Source organism: Chanodichthys erythropterus, chromosome 22 (assembly GCF_024489055.1).
Source record: "Chanodichthys erythropterus isolate Z2021 chromosome 22, ASM2448905v1, whole genome shotgun sequence".
NCBI lineage: Eukaryota > Metazoa > Chordata > Actinopteri > Cypriniformes > Xenocyprididae > Chanodichthys > Chanodichthys erythropterus.
In genome coordinates, this window is record NC_090242.1 from 12,553,217 (window position 1) to 12,572,332 (window position 19,116).

The window sequence follows — 19,116 nt, forward strand, 5'->3', positions numbered from 1 at the left end:
TACTTACCCCATATAGGCTATGCACAATTATAGTAGAAAGCAAAAAAAAATTGACCCCCATCAATCTTCTCACTCTAGACTTAAAAGTCGTAAAACCTCAGTATCTAGATAGACACCCTCATACAGTGCTCAGTCTGTTCTGCTGATACAGACACTTTTCAGCTATTCAGTGAAAAGATGAGCATCAACTTCAGGAGGTCTATGCTTGCCATTTCTCTTTAAACAGCTACAGGTTAACATATGAGTTTGATAAACACAAACAAATAAACATTGTATTAGATAATACTAGTTTATCAAATAACTCTTATCATAAAAAACAAGGGTTATCGACACCTATATGGTCTGTATATGATCAACTTGTATTTGAAATGACTTTATAATCTGATTTCGCACCATTAAGCACAAGTAGGATCAGTGACATTTTATCAGGTAACAGTGCACTGAATGCTGCTTGACCATAGTTTTGACTCTAGGGATAGAAAGCAGACCTGCCCCAGATGACCTGAGAGGTCTGGATGGTTCATAATGTAGCAAAAGATCAGAAATGTACTTTCATGTGGTCACAACGCAAATCAGAAATTTAAAAAAGATTTCCTTTACCGGCCATTTTTTAAATGTCAGTCTTTGTCTGCAACTGTTAATCACCTTAAATTGTATTATATTTTAGGGTTTTAAAAAATTCCTTCATGTCAAAGTTCAATATGAAGGGGGGTGGTCCTCTGCAGAAGGAGGCTTTTGAGAACACTGCATTGTTTTCAGTCATTAGAAGTATGTGTGTAGGTGTAAACATTGACCAGACAACTGAATGGTGATACACAATGTTTTTTTTTTTGTTTTTTTTTTGTTTTTTAACCCATAAGAATCCGTGGTGACGTGGGTGTCACAAACACTGGTGATAATCTGGAAAGGTCTTTTTAAAGCATTATCCCTTACTTTCAACCCAGGAAGTCCCTAAGTGACATTTAAGGAACATCCAGGTTCAGTCATGTGACAATCTGTGCATTTTTGTTGACATGGTAACATTTCCAAAATTGTGGCCTGCCTGGTGTGCACATGTTGCAGTGTCAGCAATTTTTAAAAACGCTTGTTTTTGTTACTAAAGGTATGTTTCAACCCATGCAACAATTCTAATGTTTTAATAACATATCCTAGATTACACTTGACCTGATTTTAAAACATGTCTTGCACAAATTGATATAAAACAAGTTAAAAATGTTGTGGTGACATATGTGTCACATCGGGCTGTTAATCTTAAAACAGTAGGTGGAATTTTGATGTGACGTATGTGTCACATTAAGAAAAATGGTAATGAGCTGCTCAAATAATTTAGATGATTCAATCATTTTAGTGTTTTATATATATTCTGCTGCTCAATTAAAAGCATATTTTAACATATGTAAACAAAATAAATGTAAAATTAATAACATTGTTAATGAAATGTATTTTAGAATTTTTTTTTGCATACCTGTAACTAAAACAGGTATGCAGTATATGGTATAAAACAGGTATAACATATGTTGATATCATATTTTGGTACTATTTTAAGGTTATTTTATCTTGTTCGCACTGACCAGGTTGCATATTGGCCTGCAAAATGTGACACACGTGGCCGTTGCAAATTCTGCAAAGTCCTTGCAACCACCACTGTCTGTGAGAATGTGATGTGCGGCTTTGCTTCACTGAGGACAGAAATTGCTTCAAAAACTTCCATCTGCCCTAAATTGCCAAAAAAGTGAGAAAAGTGATAACAATGGTTTGATCAGAGTGAACAAGTTTTTTTTTCACTGAGCATTGTATTGTTTGTTTGTTTACAGTTTTATTGCACAATATACACACTTTTGCAATGTTATTGCACTACATGCATGTTCAACATTTTTACCTCCAGTGTGAGGTAGTTATTTATTTTTATTCAGTTTGCACATTTTCGAGTTGTGAAAAAATATTCTAAAACTTTATTTCTGGTTAAACCGTATACCTGAAAAGGTAGAATTTTGATAAGTTACAAAAAAGTTGTTGTAAAATTGAATGGTCACAGTTATGTGGTTTTGAAATATGTGACAAAGCAAATAAAATGCAGAAACTGTATTACTTCTGAAAAAGTTTTTTTTATTTATCTTCCCAGAAAAGTTATAATTTTGAAAATGTTGTGGAAAAGAAAATAAATAGAAAAAAATGTTATTTAGCAAGAAAACTGACAAAATGTTATTTTTTTCAAATGAGAAATAAAAGCCCAATGTGACAAATATGTAACATTAAAAATTTATCATAAACGCCCAATGTCACATATATGTAACATTACAGATCTTTCACAAGGAGTGGTTGTATTTAAAAAAAAAACAGTTGCAGAAACATTTTTTAAGTGGTCCATTTTATATGCCCCATAATTTTCCTATAAGGGGAAATTGGTCCGGGTTCTTATGGGTTAAGAACTGGTTGAATAAATAATTTTAATGTGACATCAGGCTATATTGATATAAATGATATAGTCTCAGTCTATATTGCTTTGAAAAATATATCCATATATTCCTATAAACTATATTGCCCAGCCCTAAGGTGCATCCAAAAAAAAAAAAAAGAGAGAATGACTCCCTTTTGTCAACAATGCTTTTCTTGTGCATATTTTTTTTTTTTTTTCTTATTTGGCAGATGAACTTTCCAGCGGCAACATAGTTTAAGTTACAGAATGCTATGGAAATAAAACCAACAATTAATCAGATTTTCGTCCTTTTTTATTTATCTTTTTTTTTTTATAATTTTTTGTAAAGTTGTAAAATGTTTCATATTTTAAAAAAAAAAAACGCAAATTATATTTAATAGTATTGTATTTGTAAAATTGTATTTATTATTTATTTTTCATTTTGTGTTATATTGAGTTCTTTTTCTAAATAAAACCTTTATATTTAATTGGTTTGAATGGATTGTCATTTATGAGTTATATTTAAGTGAAAAGAATCCTTTAGACATTATTCTGATGTCTATTACATGTATATATGTAGTCATTCATTAGCTGTATATTCGATGACTAGTCTATTCTTGGGCTGCAGTTAGACGTCTTTAAGAATGATTTCATAGATGACATTAGTTTCATTAAGAAACTAATGTCATGTGACAGTGTCAGCACAATTATATACATATTTAAAAATGTTTGAAATACAGTAGTTTATTAGCACATTAAGATAACATGTTCAGATCTGAATCGCACAGAAGTTATGCTTATCGGTACAGATAAATATAATGCTGTATGAGAAGATCTCAGCATTTCAGTTTTGTCACATAGAACTGAGAAAAGTATACAGTCTGACCTTCTGATACAATATGATAGGAGAGACCAAAGGCATGTTTTACACTTTTTACTCCAATTAATATTTCACACAATAATTCATTAACATGACGGTTTTGAGAACAGAAAAAAATAGAGAAAATAATATTTTAAAAAAATAAAATAAGCTTGTTTGACAACTAGCCCCTATATTGTAAATATGTTCAATTTACTTATAAAATATAATAATCTAAGAACATATTCATTACATATATTATGTATGTGCACATATTATTAAATGCGAACAAATATTTACACATTCCATCTGGCAATTTTATATCATGCAGTGAAGAACCTGTAAAGCAACAGAGGTTATAGAAAAAACTCCTGTAATATACAATATACAGATAATGCGTTTATATGCATATAACGAAATACACAATTGCAGCTTAACATTTTACGTTCAGAATTAGTCAACACACACGCATATATATATATATATATATATATAAGAAGGCATTCAAAACCATAGTAGGTGTGTCTAAAAAAAAATATATATATATATATATAATATATATATATATATATATATATATATAATATATATATATTTAGACACACCTACTATGGTTTTGAATGCCTTCTTTATTTATTATATTTGGCTGGCTGGCACTTTCCACAAATTTGGCGCTAAATAGAGCCTGAAACTTTTTTTGGATTTTTAAAAAAAATAAATGGTCAGAAAATGCTGACAAAATATTAAAAGAACAACATATTATACATGAAGTATAATCTTAAGCACTTATTTGTATGATTTTGCAATTGTCTAGCAATCTACACTGAATAGATATTGAGATAAAAATTCACAATTAATATTTTTATTTTTTAATTCCGTGGTTACTACAGATCTGCAACTTAACTTCAGATTTTTGCAGCCTGAAATCTCATGACATTCTCCAGATGTGATCTGAATATAGCAATGTAAAAAAAAAATGCTTTCACTATCACCATATTTCTCACACAAGCTCAGTCACAAACAGGAAATGGAGTCCCTTGAAGATGTGATTACACGGGGTCAATCTGTCCTACTAACAGCTGGACATTTAACAGCATGGAAGGGAAATTCATCCTGCTTTAGCATGAATCAAGATTTGTGGCTATTTCAGATTCAGTTTTCTGTTAATGGCACAATGAGCAGCAGTATAAACAATAAAAAGTATTCAGTTTTTGAAAAAAAGTTAAAATAATTTTCTAAATAATTCATATCTTTACACTAGCCTGACTATACTCACAACTCACAAAAGAGGATCCTGTGTGAGTGCTTGTATTTGATAGGTTGGTTTTTGCTCTTCTCCACCAGAACACAGATCTGATCTTCTGTCTGCACTGAGACGAGCCATAGTAGTACAGAAAAGGGTCTAGAAAAACACTTGTGCTCCCCAAACACACAGCCACCAGGTAAACAGCATATGATGAATCTCCCTCCCCACTGTTTCCACCAGCTAAACGAACACAGTGGTAGAACAGGATGCCATTGGTTGGAGCGAAACACAACACAAACTCCATCAGCACGGCGATAACCATAATCACTGCTCTTTTTCGTTTTTCTGAGAATGATGGCGATTTTGCTAATCGATTAGACTTGCCACTGAGCACATATATGATGGTAAAATAGCTCACTAAGGTGACAATGAGTGGCACAAAGTAGTAGAGGCAAGAGAGGATGGAGAACAGGTACATGTATAGCTGATCTGTAGGGTCGTCATGGAACAGCGCATCGTGACAAGTGACGCCCACATCCTTAATCTTGAATGTTTGTCTCATTGAGAGAAGTGGCACCGTACCAGCGAGCGCCAGCAGCCAGACCAGCACACATACGCACGTGGCTTTCCTTGCACTCCTCCAGGTTAGAGAGGCGACGGGATGCGCCACGGCCAGCAGTCTGTCCACACTCATGCACATCATCAGCAGTATGGAGCAGTACATGTAGCAGTAATAAGCTGCACTGATTACGCGACACGCCACCTCACCAAACACCCAATCTGAAGCGTTCAGCTGGTAGTGGATCTTCAGAGGCAGCAGCAGGGTGAAGAGCAGGTCCACACATGCCAGGTGAGACATGTAGATCACCGCTGGTTTCTTCGCTCGAATCTTACAGGTGAACGTCACCAAGGCCAAAGCGTTCAGGGGCAAACTAAAGAGGATGATGAAGATGTAGAACGAGGGCATGACGCGTGTGACCAGCAGGCCTTTGAGGAAGAAAACAGCCTCATCTGAGATCTTAAGGATTGTAGTCTGGTTGCAGTTTGCTTCATTCAGATCAGTGCTGTTACATGGATGTGCACCTTTATAGTTAGGCCGAGACAATTCTGGCCGTCTAATAGTATAACTTAAAAAAACAATCCCTGTAACCAAAAACACAACACCATCAGTGACATCTCTTATTACACCAGCAGACAACTGAACATGACTAAGAGGCCTTGATGAAGAGTTAAAACAAACACAAGGCCATTTTCTTCATTGTAAAAGTGTTGTTGGTGTGTGTCTATAAGGATTTTGTACCTTCACGGGTTTTATTTGGAGTTGAGGAAGAGTCAGGCAAAGTCTCATCCATGTTGAAGTCAATTGGCTCATCGGTTTGGGTTATATAGCCACGATTAATTGCAAAACTGCGTGGGGCTGCTGCTGTAACCAAACACAGAAGCATCAGTAATAGTTCTCATAACACTGCCAAACAAATAAATGGTACTGGGACACATTTACACAAAGGCCAAGAACTATAACTATAAAGTAATTATATTTGCGTCCACATTAATGAACGATAATGGTTTGTTAATTCTAAGCTCACTCGCTGCCCTGACAGCAACATAGTGATGGCCCAGATCCGGCCCATATCTGGTCCGCATGTAATCCACATGTACCAGTTGTGGGCTGGATCTGGGCCATGCTACGTTGCTGTCTGTGTACATCATGTTTTTTCTGTTCTTTTTGCATTTACAGACACGGCAGATGTCCTCAGCATGCTAAGTTTTGAGTGAATAGTTAAAAAACAACGCCTAGTCTTTTTCACGGCAAAGCAAGACCATGTTATCGAAATAGCTTTGGGTAGGTAATTTTATGTTACCCTGTTTGCTAGCCTGACATAACCCAGATAGCAACATTGTTTCGACCCAGATCCAGCCCACATGCTGCACTGAATTACGGTTCTTGTTTGGGCCGTTTCTGTTTGCCAGATCTAGGCCACAAGAAGGCCACATGTCAGCCAAGAGCAAAAAAATAAACCTAAACTGGACCTTATCTGGGCCGACACAATGTTGCTAATGATCTCATCTCTGTTAATACTTCTCACCGTTTATTCCGAGGGTATATATGACCGATTGTTTTCCATATATCCATTATCTTTAAAGTACATCGAAAAGAGGGGTTGACTTGTCAAACAGTGGTGGCTTTTTCTGGACCTCTGCAATTAACTTCTCCGCAATGACGTCTGCCATTTTAAATGCAGAGTGGAATCTGATTGGTTGTCAGTGTTTTATCGTTCGACAGCTGGAAAAAAAATGAGCTCTGAAAGTGATCCCAACGATATAGTTTCTCTATATTGTTATAGCTGTGGTGAGGACAGTGCTATTCCTTTATATTTAGAATGATTTAGAACTATATCTTTATAGTTATCGTTCTTGGTATGAACAGGCCTTTAGTCCTAGCTAAAGGCAAGAGCAGCCTACTGTAGCCTATCTTAGGACTTTATGTAATAGATTTATGTGTTTTTCTCTGTAAATTATAGTCGTTTATAGTTAGTTTACATACAAAAACTATATATTTGACAGTATTTTACAGTAAAATTACATTTAATGTGATGTTAAACCAAAGATATACTGTACTGTATATGGTAAAGTAATTTACAGTTAACCAATTTACAGGTTTTTTTTTTTTTTTTACATTGATGAATGCATTCAAAATCTCCATGATAATGGTAGGGACTCAAAATCTTAAGTGGTTTTAGAAAATAATTTTTGCAGATTTTTAGGCCTATGCAGTTTGTGGTGATAAGTTGATTTTTAGGGGGAAAACAAACAATTTTCAATGTATAGTCTGTATCCCAAAGCAAAACCAGTATTGAACACTAATTTTAATGTCAAAAGTAAGATAGAATTTAGAGTATCTCTTACTATACCTGTTCTGGGTTTCTCATGGTCTGGTGGATTAATTGGCTTAACAGTTGCTGCAGTATCAGCTAAACTGTGTTCAGCACTAACTGTAATCAAACATACAAAAGAAATACATGTTATGTAACACTACTAGACAAATAAAGGAAAAAGACCACATCTGAGATCATGGATCTGTGTTAGGCTCTCTGCTATTTTCAATATATATGCTGCCACGTGGTAATATAAGACAGAGTGTGTTAAAAATATAAAATATTGGATGACCAGTAATTTTCTTCTATTAAATGTAGTATTACTTATTAACCAAAAACCTGTACACAGAATCTCTTAGAGTACAATTTAATACAATTACTTCATCCAATACAGTTAAAGACCTGGGTGTTATATTAGACAGCAACTTATAAAATTATATTTCATATATTACAAAAACAGCATTCTTTCACCTCAGAAACACAGTTAAGCTACAGAACATGTGTTATCTGTTTCTAATGCAGAAAAGTTAGCTCAGAGTTCCTACTAGGTCAAGAAAATATGATCATATAACATCAATTTTATCTTCTCTACACTGGTTACCTATTAAGTTCCGTATATCAGTTATAAAGCATTGCTACTGACCTATAAGGCCCTAAATGGTTAAGCTCCCAAAGGATTACATTAGGATATTTATTAATATAACTCCGATTATGTTCATCAGAAAGAAGAAAGTCATATACAGGATGGCTTGACGGTGAGTAAAGCTTGGGGTAATTTTCATTTCAAAGTGAACTAATCCTTTAACCGATCTTCTATTGCCCCACAATCCATCACACTCTTTAATATCACAAAACTCTTCTGGTTGTACCTAGGATATCCAAGTCCACTAAAGGAGGGAGAGCGTTTTCACATTTGGCTCTTAAACTCTGGAATAGCCTTCCTGATAATGTTCGCGGCTCAGACTCACTCTCCCAGTTTAAATCTAGATTAAAGATGCATTTCTTTTGCTAAGCATTCACATTATGCATCTCATATTCTTGTAATTCATTTATATCAAGTGCACATGACTATCTTTGTTGAACAGCAACACTAATTATTCTCCATTTGCTTTTCTGTTTTATCTCAGGATGCCCTTCCCAAGGTGACTAGAGAGTACGTCAGCTCCAGTTTTGGATCCAGCCTCCTATGAAGACACTTGTGAAGAGATGACCCCAACCCCTGTGAGGACTTCAGATGAACTTCACATTGTTTAAATTAATGTTAGCTAACTGCGTCATTTGTATATGTACATTTCTGAAATTAGAAAATTTGGACAGTCACCTCTGATAAAAGATTACTCTAAATCAGGCACGTGCACACATAGACAAAAAAGGGGCTTGAGCACCTTCCCTTTTTCTTCCTCGAGAGAAAGTGCCCTTTTTTCTGGGGTGCTTTTTTAAAAAAAAAAATATTTTTTAATAAATTAATATATATATTCCTGTTTGCGCACAGCTTCCCTGTCAAACAAATATATTTACTGAATAAAACAAGTAATAAAAAAAAAATACTATATCAGGTCGGCTTTGTCGAGTTCAGATGCCCTCTGTAACACAGTTCGTAAATGGGTAGGAGGAGGCGGGAACCGGCGAACATTCAACGTAACTTTTAATTCAAAATAAACAAAGAACAAAACGAAAGTAATACCGGCAGACCGTCTGCCGGCCACACAAACATAACAAAACATAAAATAAAGTCCAGGCCTGGTCCTCTCTCGTCCTTCATTGTAGTCGCTCCTCCTTTTATGCCTCCGGAGCTCCTCCGTGAGAGACTCGAGGCCGGCACGCCTCGCAGGTGACGCTCATTATCACTCGCGTCACCGGCCTTGCGCCGTTCCCTCATGGCTCTCGCCCGCCCTGCTCGTCACACCCTCACTCTGCGACACGCCATTCATGCCCGCACGCCCCGCCCCACCTCGAGTTTGCTGCTGGCTGAAAACTTGTAACAACTTTTCTCGCGAAAATGCAACCGCTGTCTGGTGATGAGAAGTGAAAAAGTAAAAAGTCCTAGATGGATCCATCCCTTGCATTTCTTTCAGGTAGGCTAGTCTATGTTCAAAAACCTGAAAGTTTTGGCTGTTTAAGGGTTATTTATACATGTAACGCTGCATTAATAGTTTGACCACCATCAACGCATCTTCCTGATTTGATAGTAATTTATGTTATATTATAAGTTCAATTATTTTACTGTGCTATGCATTGCGTTTTGTACCATGGTGAAGATATCAGTTAGGCTGTCAATACCAGAAGAAAAGCATCCATGAACCACATTATTAGACAGTTTTCTAAGGATGCATGATTTGTTAAAACTTTTTAAAAATCATAATACAGCATTAGCTGTATTTTGCTATTCTTAAATCTATGCTTACACAGGATAATACATCAATAAAAGTTTAAACCCTCGCTCTGTCTTTGCATGTTTGAAGTCCACATATTCTTGTTGAAGAAATTACAGTGGCTGTAGTATTATCTCAAAGAAGTGGCCGAATATTATTATTTAACTAATAATATATTTTTAATTATGGTGGTTGGCTTTGATCGTGGATTTGATCATGCTGTGCTGTCTAACAACAAAAATCTGCAGACTTTTGGCGCCCTCTGCAGGCATTTGTTGTAATATATAATGCATTAAGCATTAACAGTTCAGGAAAACAAACATTGATGTGTTTAAATATGCAAATTAGCTTGTTTGGGTTTATTTAAAATAAATCTACAGATGCAAACAGATGAATGGCAGTAGGCTTAAAACAAACACCATCTAAATGTGTAGGGTTAGGGTTAGGGTTAGCCTAAGTTCCCTTTCGTGGGAACTATCGACGCTGCGTGACAACGCATTGGGAACCTTCTGCGTGATGTCGTCACTGAAGCACTCATGTATCTAACCAATCGCGTAGCGAGACGTCAGAGACGGGTGACGTCACGGACCAGGAAACTATAAAGCACACCCGGATGCAGAGCACGGTAGCTTCTGTGTCTTCAGCAAGCGCTCTATGTTATCGTGTGTCTTATTTGGTGTTGTTTGTCTTATTTCATATAAACAAGTCACGATATCTTTGTCTGAGGACAAGAGTATCTCACACCAATCCATATATATATATATATATATATATATATATATATATATATATATATATAAAAAAGACACGTATTATGGCGAGAAACAGCAGTTGAATGGGAGTTGAGTAAGCCTGGGCAGCTCTCGAGGGAGCCGTCTGTGTGCACTATAAAAAAAAAAAAAAAAACTCGCTCTCAGAATACTGTGTTCCAGTGTTCCCCGCGGATCGCGGAAAAGAAGCCATTCGTGGGGTTCACAAATGGATCTGACAGAGGGGTTAGAGACGGGCGTTGCCCTTTCTCTGCCCTTACCTGCCAGGTTCAGTGCCGTCTCCCAGGTGGAAGCACGCTCTGCGGTTTCTTCCCCGGGTTGAGGCACCGGTATTTCACATGCCAGCTCTGAGGAGGTGGATATTGTGATATCGATCTGAGGACTCGCCACCTCACACACATCGTGTTAGGGAGTGGAGCATGCACGTCAGTTCAAAAATAAAGCAGCTGACGGTTCATTCATAAAAATGTCCCGGAGGGGAAATGAACTAGCGGGAGTTTTTATCTCCACTCCTGTTGGCTTTATTCTCGAGGGAATAAAAGTCTAACACGAGGCTTAGATCTCGCGTTTGCCGAGGCAGCGCGTGGATTAAGCCTGCAATAAGGAATATATAGCTCGAATCTCGCGTTTGCCGAGGCAGCGCGTAGATTAAGTGTGCAACAAAAAATATACGGCTCGCTCGGATCTTGCGTTTGCTAGGCTGCGCATAGATTGCGTGCACGTAGTATATATTGTATATAATGTTTATACATAATATATATATCTGGAGGGAACTGAGCAGACGGAGTTTCCCTTTCTCTCTTTCCCTATAATACCTTGCAAACTATTACGAGCTATAATTCTCTTTGTATTCTAATATATTCAGCCTGTCATTTTTGACTGTTTTGGGCTGCATTTAATTTAAGGATTAAATTAAATATTGAATACATTAAATTCTGAGGAATTTAAAGGAAAAGGGTGTCACCACCCTTGCTCCCGCAGAAAGCTTGGGGACCGGGACAGGTGACACAGCTGAAGTCCTTGTGAAGTAGGACAGATCTGCGGACTGTTATTACCACCAAGAAGGCTTCAAAGAGGTCCTGACATCTGTGGGCCAGGATCCATGAGGGCAGCCCCTCCGGAGGGGGTCCTGTGTTAGAATATCTGACACCCGTCCCCCTTTGGCGCCCTCAGGGGGCCGTTATGCTAACCCTGCCACCCAGTGTGCGTCAGGGCACAACGGTCTCCGCCGACTCTCCGAGGAGAGCCGGTTATGACTTGATTCGTCTGTTTTCTGCCGGTGCGCCGCTCCAGAACGTTGAATCGAGTGCTCAAAAACACCAGAGGTCAGTCTCGAGAGACTGGTTCCCTTAGTAGATTTTATGGTAGAATGGAAACTTCTACCGAATATATCAAAATGGATGCTGCTCATCAGAGGGTTACAGGGTCTCGCCCGCCCAGATTCAATGGGGTCTTTCCCATAGTGATGACCCCCAAGCAGTCTCTGGTTATGGAACAAGAGGTTATGACACTCTTGCGAAATGGAGCTATAGAAAGGGTTCCTCCTCCCAGCAAGCTGTCAGGCTTCTACAGCCGCTACTTCATTGTTCCAAAGAAGGATGTGTCCTATCATAGATTTACATGTGTTAAATCACTCAATACGAAAGCTCAAATTCAAGATGCTTACACTTAAACAGATTATCCCACAGATCAGGTCCAAGGACTGGTTTGTGGCGATAGACCTGAGAGAGGCATACTTTCAGGTGTCCATCCATCCTTCCCATAGGAAGTTCCTCAGGTTTGCTTTCGGGGGCAAAGCTTACCAATACAGGGTTCTTCCTTTCGGCCTGTTATTATCACCCCGCACATTCACGAAGTGCGTGGATGCAGTGCTGGCTCCACTGAGACTCCAGGGCATCCGCGTACTGAATTACATAGAAAGTGATTCTAGCTCAATTAGAGCAACTAGCAGTTCAGCATCGAGATGCTGCTCTGTACCACATGAAAAGGCTCGGGCGGTGGCTCAATGCCAAAAAAAAAAAAAAAAAAAAAGAGTGTGCTAGTTCCGGCTCAGACTACCACTTATCTAGGTGTAGTTTGGGACTCCACCATGATGCAGGCACATTTGTTTCCTGCTCGTGTGAGTTCCATTCTCGCAGCCGTGAAAGGGGTGAAGTTAGGCCAGTCACTCACTGTAAAACAGTTCCAGAAACTGTTGGGTCTTATGGCAGCTGCGTCCAACGTCATACCTTTTTGGCCTTCTGCACATATGACTCTTACAGTGGTGACTCAGGACCAGGGGATTTTCTCCGAGGGGAAATCCTTTTCGCATGATCAAAAGTCGCGCGGCAATGCCTTCGTGCTCTGGCCATGTGGAAAGATCCTGGTTCCTGTCCCAGGTACCCGTGCTGGGGATTTCTGGTCGGCCATGTAATGCTTACGACAGATGCCTCCCTCACGGGCTGGGGGCGATCATGAGTGGTCGCTCAGCTCAGGGTCTATGGGAGGTCCTGGAAAGTGTCAGACAAGTTCTTGACACTTAAAACTATCTTTCTCCTGGCCGTCTCTTCTTTGAAGAGAATTGGTGATTTACAAGCGCTGTCAGCAGTTTGCACCTGGTATGGTGAAAGCCTTTCTGCATACCAGGCCGGCACATAAATCGGTTGGAGATGATGGTGGTGTTTCTAGCATTAAAACACTTTCTCCCAGACCAGAGAGGCCATCACGTGTTGGTCCGCACGGACAACACGGCAGTGGTCTTATATATAAACCACCAGGGGGGTCTGCGGTCTTGCCAACTTTACTACTTGGCCCGTCGGATCCTCCGATGGTCCCTAGGGAAGCTGCTCTCTCTGAAGCCAGCTTTCATCCTGGGGTATAAAGGGAGCAGACGCCCTGTCGAGGCAGGGGCCGAGGCCCGGGAGTGGAGACTCCACCCAGAAGTGGTGGATCTCCTATGGAAAAATTTCGGTCGAGCGGAAGTCGACCTATTTGCTTTGGGAGAGTCAACCCAGTGACCACTCTGGTACTTCCCGAACACATCCAGCACCTCTGGGTCTGGATACCATGGTACAGACGTGGCCGAAGCTACGTCTGTATGCATTTCCCCCGATCACCTTGCTCCCGGGAGTTCTGGAGAAAGTACACCGGGAAGGGGTCAGCCTAATACTGGTAGCCCCCTTCTGGCCAACCAGAGTATGGTTCTCGGACCTAGTGTCCTTACTAGACGGCTCCCCAATGGAGCTTTCCCTTAGACAGGACCTCCTGTCGCAAGCGGGTGGCTCGATAATACATCCCCGCCCAGAACTGTGGAAGCTATGGGCCTAGCCTCTGAGGGGGCCAGGCTCATAGATGCTGGTCTTCCAACTGAGGTTGTGGAGACCATCCTTAACTCCAGAGCTCCCGCCACGAGGAAGCTTTATTCCTATAAACGGAATTTATTTTCTGCTTGGTGCAGACAGAATAATATGGACTCTGTCCACCCTCCTATCAGCTTTGTGCTAAGATTTCTCCAAGAAAAATTATCGGAGGGCCTATCGCCTTCAACCTTGAAGGTTTACGTTGCGGCTATCTCAGCCTTTCATGCTTCTCTTGAGGGTGGCTTCTCGGTGGGTCGAGACCCCTCGTTACTCGCTTCCTCTGTGGCACACTGAGGTTGAGGCCAGCCTGGGACCTGGCTGTGGTATTACAAGGGTTAGCTGAGGCTCCCTTCGAACCACTCTCACTTTAAAACAGTTTCAGAGACTGTTGGGTCTGATGGCAGCTGCGTCCAACGTGATTACTATTGGCCTTCTGCACATGAGACCCTTACAGTGGTGGCACAGGACCAAGGGGTTTTCCCTGAGGGGAAACCCTTTTCGCATGATCGAAGTCACGCAGCGATGCCTTCGTGCTCGGGTCATGTGGAAAAAGCCTTGATTCCTGTCCCAGGGACCCATGCTGCCGCCACGAGGAAGTTGCATGCCTACAAATGGAATTTGTTTTCTACCTGGTGTAGAAACAATAATACGGACCCTGTCCTTTCTTCTATTAGCTGTGTGCTAAAATTCCTCCAGGAAAAATTCTCGGAGGGCCTATCTCACTCAACCTTGAAGGTTTACATTGCACCAATTTCAGCATAACATGCTCCTCTTGAGGGGAATATCTCGGTAGGTCGAGACCCCCTCGTCACATGCTTCCTCCATGGCACATTGAGGTTGAGGCCTCCAGTGCGCACAAGGGTTCCGGCCTGGGACTTGGCCGTGGTCTTACAGGGGTTAGCTGAGGCTCCCTTTGAACCACTAGAGGAGGTTCCTGAGAGGTTCCTCACTCTTAAAACAATTCTTTTTTTTTGGCTATCACTTCTCTGAAGCGGATAGGAGACTTACAAGCACTTTCTGTTGCTCCTCCTTTTCTTGAATTTGCTCCGGGAATGGTGAAAGCATTCCCGTATCCTAGACCGGGTTATGTCCCAAAGGTCCCTACCAATGTCCCAGGCCCCATTGTGCTTCAGGCCTTCTATCCTCCTCCATTTGAATCTGCGGATCAGGAAAAATTTAATCTGCTGTGCCCAGTAAGGGCTTTGGATGCTTATGTCCACAGAGCTGCCCTGTGGCGTAAGTCAGATCAATTGTTTGTCTGTTATTGGTCCCCTAAAAAAAGGCGGCCCAGCATCGAAGCAGAGAATGAGCAAGTGGGTGGTCGAGGCCATCTCACTTGCCTATGAAGCGGCCGGACAGCCTTCTCCTTTGAATGTTCGCGCCCATTCAACTAGGGGTATGGCGGCATCAAAAGCTTTGATGTCAGGAGTTTCCATGGGTGATATATGTGATGCAGCTGGATGGTCATACCAGCACACATTTATTAAGTATTATAACTTTGATATCGGCTCCACCCTAGGGTCCTCCGGGTTGTCAAGATAACTTTGACAAGTGTTTGAGCTACGGCTCAGTTGGGATTGCGTTCCCAATGCGTTGTCACGCAGCGTCGATAGTTCCCACGAAAGGGAACGTCTCGGGTTACAGATGTAACCCTGGTTCCCTGAGTAGGGAACGAGACGCTGCGTCTCTTGCCGTACCCCTGCACACTTGTGAGTGCTTGCTTCAGACTTATCCAGAAGCTACCGTGCTCTGCATCCGGGTGTGCTTTATAGTTTCCTGGTCCGTGACGTCACCCGTCTCTGACGTCTCGCTACGCGATTGGTTAGATACATGAGTGCTTCAGTGACGACATCACGCAGAAGGTTCCCAATGCGTTGTCACGCAGCGTCTCGTTCCCTACTCAGGGAACCAGGGTTACATCTGTAACCCGAGACGTTTTCTTTCCATTAAGACATGGCAGCAAAAATGGACCAAAATATTAAAATTGTCCACTTCATGAACAAAGTATTCCAATAACACCAAAAAAATTAAAACGATTTATTGATTTAAACAAATTATTAGTGAAACTATGTCCCTCTCCTTGGTGCAGTCATTTATTCTAAATATATAGCTACTTGAAAATAGTTGTTGACTTCTCTTGTGATAAACCTAGTGAATACTAAAGAAGACCATATATGTCTCTATATGTGAACTAATTATTTTGTAGAAATCTGTGGAGTATAAAACAATTGCGTGAGTGTAAGAGAAGTCAGAGTTGTCTTAATATATTTAAGGGTTTGTTATTTTTTTAAATAAATAAATATGAGAAGTGCCCTTTTTTCCATTTGAGCCCCTGCCCCCCAAAATGTCTGTGCAAGTCCCTGCTCTAAATTATAATGTTGACATGCATCTTCTGTAAAGCTGCTTTGAAACAATATTTGCGTTATCTACAAATAAATGTGAAATGAAACAAAATCTTTATAAAGGCTGAATACTCCCAGCCAAAACAAACACAGGACACTTCCTAGGAATGCTGTGAACAGACTCTCTATCAGGGCCTTGGTTCTTTTGATGTGCCTGGAAGGATTAAGTTTGAGTATAAACTTAAATGACAAGTTATATTAAAAAAAAATCCTGTTGGTTGGTACTGGTAGCTGTTTTGGAACATGGTAGATACTTTTTAGCTGTTAATTTATCAAATAAATATCAGGGTGCTTTAAATGAAGAAATATAGAAATAGTATTCTGTTTTTATCTATTATCACTCATTATTATTATTATTATTATTATTATTATTTTAAAGAATATATGTGACCCTGGACCACAAAACCAGTCATAAGTAGCACAGGTATATTCGTAGCAATTGCCAACATTAAATTGTATGGGTCAAAATTAGCGATTTTTCTTTTATGCCAAAAATCATTAGAATATTAAAGGTGCCCTAGATTCAAAAATTGAATTTACCTTGGCATAGTTAAATAACAAGAGTTCAGTACATGGAAATGACATACAGTGAGTCTCGAACTCCATTGTTTCCTCCTTCTTATATAAATCTCATTTGTTTAAAAGACCTCCGAACAGGCGAATCTCAACATAACACCGACTGTTACGTAGCAGTCAGGATCATTAATATGCATGCCCCCAATATTTGCATATGCCAGCCCATGTTCCCAACATTATGAAAGGGATTACACGTCTGGATCTGTGCACAGCTGAATCAACAGACTAGGTAATCAAAGCAAGGACAATAGCGAAAAATGGCAGATGGAGCAATAATAACTGACATGATCCATGATATCATAATATTTTTAGTGATAGGCTATTTGTAAATTGTCTTTCTAAATGTTTCGTTAGCATGTTGCTAATGTACTGTTAAATGTGGTGAAAGTTACCATCGTTTCTTACTGTATTCACGGAGACAAGAGCCGTCGCATTTTAATTTTTAAACACTTGCAGTCTGTATAATGCATAAACACAACTTCATTCTTTATAAATCTCTCCAACAGTGTAGCATTAGCCGTTAGCCACGGAGCACTATCAGACTCATTCAGAATCAAATGTAAACATCCAAATAAACACTGTACTTACCCGATTAGACATGCTGCATGACGAACACTTTGTAAAGATCCATTTTGAGGGTTATATTAGCTGTGTGAACTTTTTTTATGTTGTTTAAGGCAAGCGCGAGCTCCGTGGGCGGGGAGCGTCAGCATTTAAAGGGCCACACACCCTGAATCGGCTCATTTATGATGATGCCCCAAAATAGGCAGTTAAAAAAATGAATTAAAAAAAAATCTATGTGGTATTTTGAGCTGAAACTTCACAGACACATTCAGGGGACACCTTAGACTTATATTACATCTTTTTTTAAAAAGTTCTAGGGCACCTTTAAGTATAAAGATCATGTTCCATTAAGATATTTTGTAAATTTTCTACCATAAATAGGCTATATCAAAAATGTATTTTTGTGAGTGGATATGCATTTGCTAAGGACTATATTTGGACAACTTTAAAGGCGTTTTTTTTTTTTTTTTTTTTTTAAATATCCTATCCTAACAAACCATACATCAATGGAAAGTTTATTTATTCAGCTTTCAGATGATGTATAAATCTCAATTTAAAAAAAATGGCCCCTACTGGTTTTCTGGTCCAGGGTCACATATATAGGCTACAGATATAAAAGTATAAGCTATTTGGGATAATATTTTATTCGAGCAGTAACAATAGTAAAAAGATGATTAAAAGTAGTTCAGTTTCAGTTATTCATTTAAGTTAAAGGGCACCAGCAAAAAGATAGGCAAAGTTTGAAAATCATAATCTCATTTTCTTCATGCATAATTGAACTTACCGTTAAAGATGGCAGTGCATGTGTGCGCATTCAGAATTAAAAACAAGATAGCTTGGATTTCCATTAGGCCTATGTGTGAACTGCTGTCCGTTTCTAGAACAAAAAATGAATTTCAGTACGAAAAAAAACAAGCTCTTCAAACTAAAGAAAGAAAAAGTTGTTTTGAGAAACAAACTCGCGCGGGAAGTCTTCAGTCGCCGTCTGAACAGCAGTTGCGCCTTCAGCACAGTGATGTGGCTCGAGCGAGGATGTGAGTTACAATGCGGTGACATCACGGATCCACGTCCCATTTAGCTGTTATTATAAAACCCAGACAGCGTGTCCCGTCTGTCCCACAGTTCCCCTGGGAAAGTTGGCTGTTACTTACACTTTACAGCTCAACATAGAGAGAAAATGACGAAGACAGACACACAGATAGTTCTGCTTCCTATGCATTAATAAGGTTTTCTGTGTGGTTGCTATGACATAGTCAGACTGAAAGAAAGAAAGAAAGAAAGAAAGAAAGAAAGAAAGAAAGAAAGAAAGAAAGAAAGAAAGAAAGAAAGAAAGAGAACAGTGCTGAGGGATCTTTGACTCGAAAGCCTGTTGTTAATTTATTACATAATTTCCTGATCTGTACTGGGTGTGTTTTAGATAGTATGACTGCTGTATTTGAATCTTATATGATCTACAATATATTTGAATGATCTAATTTTGTTTATGCTGCTTTATAGACCTGTTTACGAAATACCAGAATGTTCTAGAAAAATAGCATATTTGCTTATTCTTGTGAGACGCTAGACCTCTGACTGATTAAGATAACAGACACACACATTTACTGTGTTGCTGTTTCCGGTTTGCAAGGAAAGGCAGTACTGGCAGGAAAAGGCATGTGAACAGGGGAAACATAGATCAGAGTAATTGCGTTTAATTT

General features: G+C 39.4%; 1 protein-coding gene across 2 annotated transcripts; it reads right to left on the bottom strand.

Moving 5' to 3' along the window:
- Window positions 1-3,987: 3,987 nt before the first annotated feature.
- On the bottom strand, window positions 3,988-18,785 carry LOC137013119 (proteinase-activated receptor 1-like). Of its 2 annotated transcripts, none has more exons than XM_067376736.1 (5): window positions 18,379-18,785; window positions 18,204-18,296; window positions 7,434-7,514; window positions 5,822-5,941; window positions 3,988-5,664 (listed from the first exon to the last, which is right to left on the bottom strand). In XM_067376736.1, exons 1-5 carry the CDS (start codon window positions 18,491-18,493, stop codon window positions 4,520-4,522), a joined length of 1,554 nt encoding a protein of 517 aa, XP_067232837.1. In that variant the 5' UTR covers window positions 18,494-18,785; the 3' UTR covers window positions 3,988-4,519. The 2 variants fall into 2 exon arrangements, with proteins under 2 accessions (XP_067232837.1, XP_067232836.1); XM_067376735.1 differs by having other exon boundaries at window positions 5,822-5,944; window positions 18,379-18,784.
- Between the last annotated feature and the right edge of the window lie 331 nt (window positions 18,786-19,116).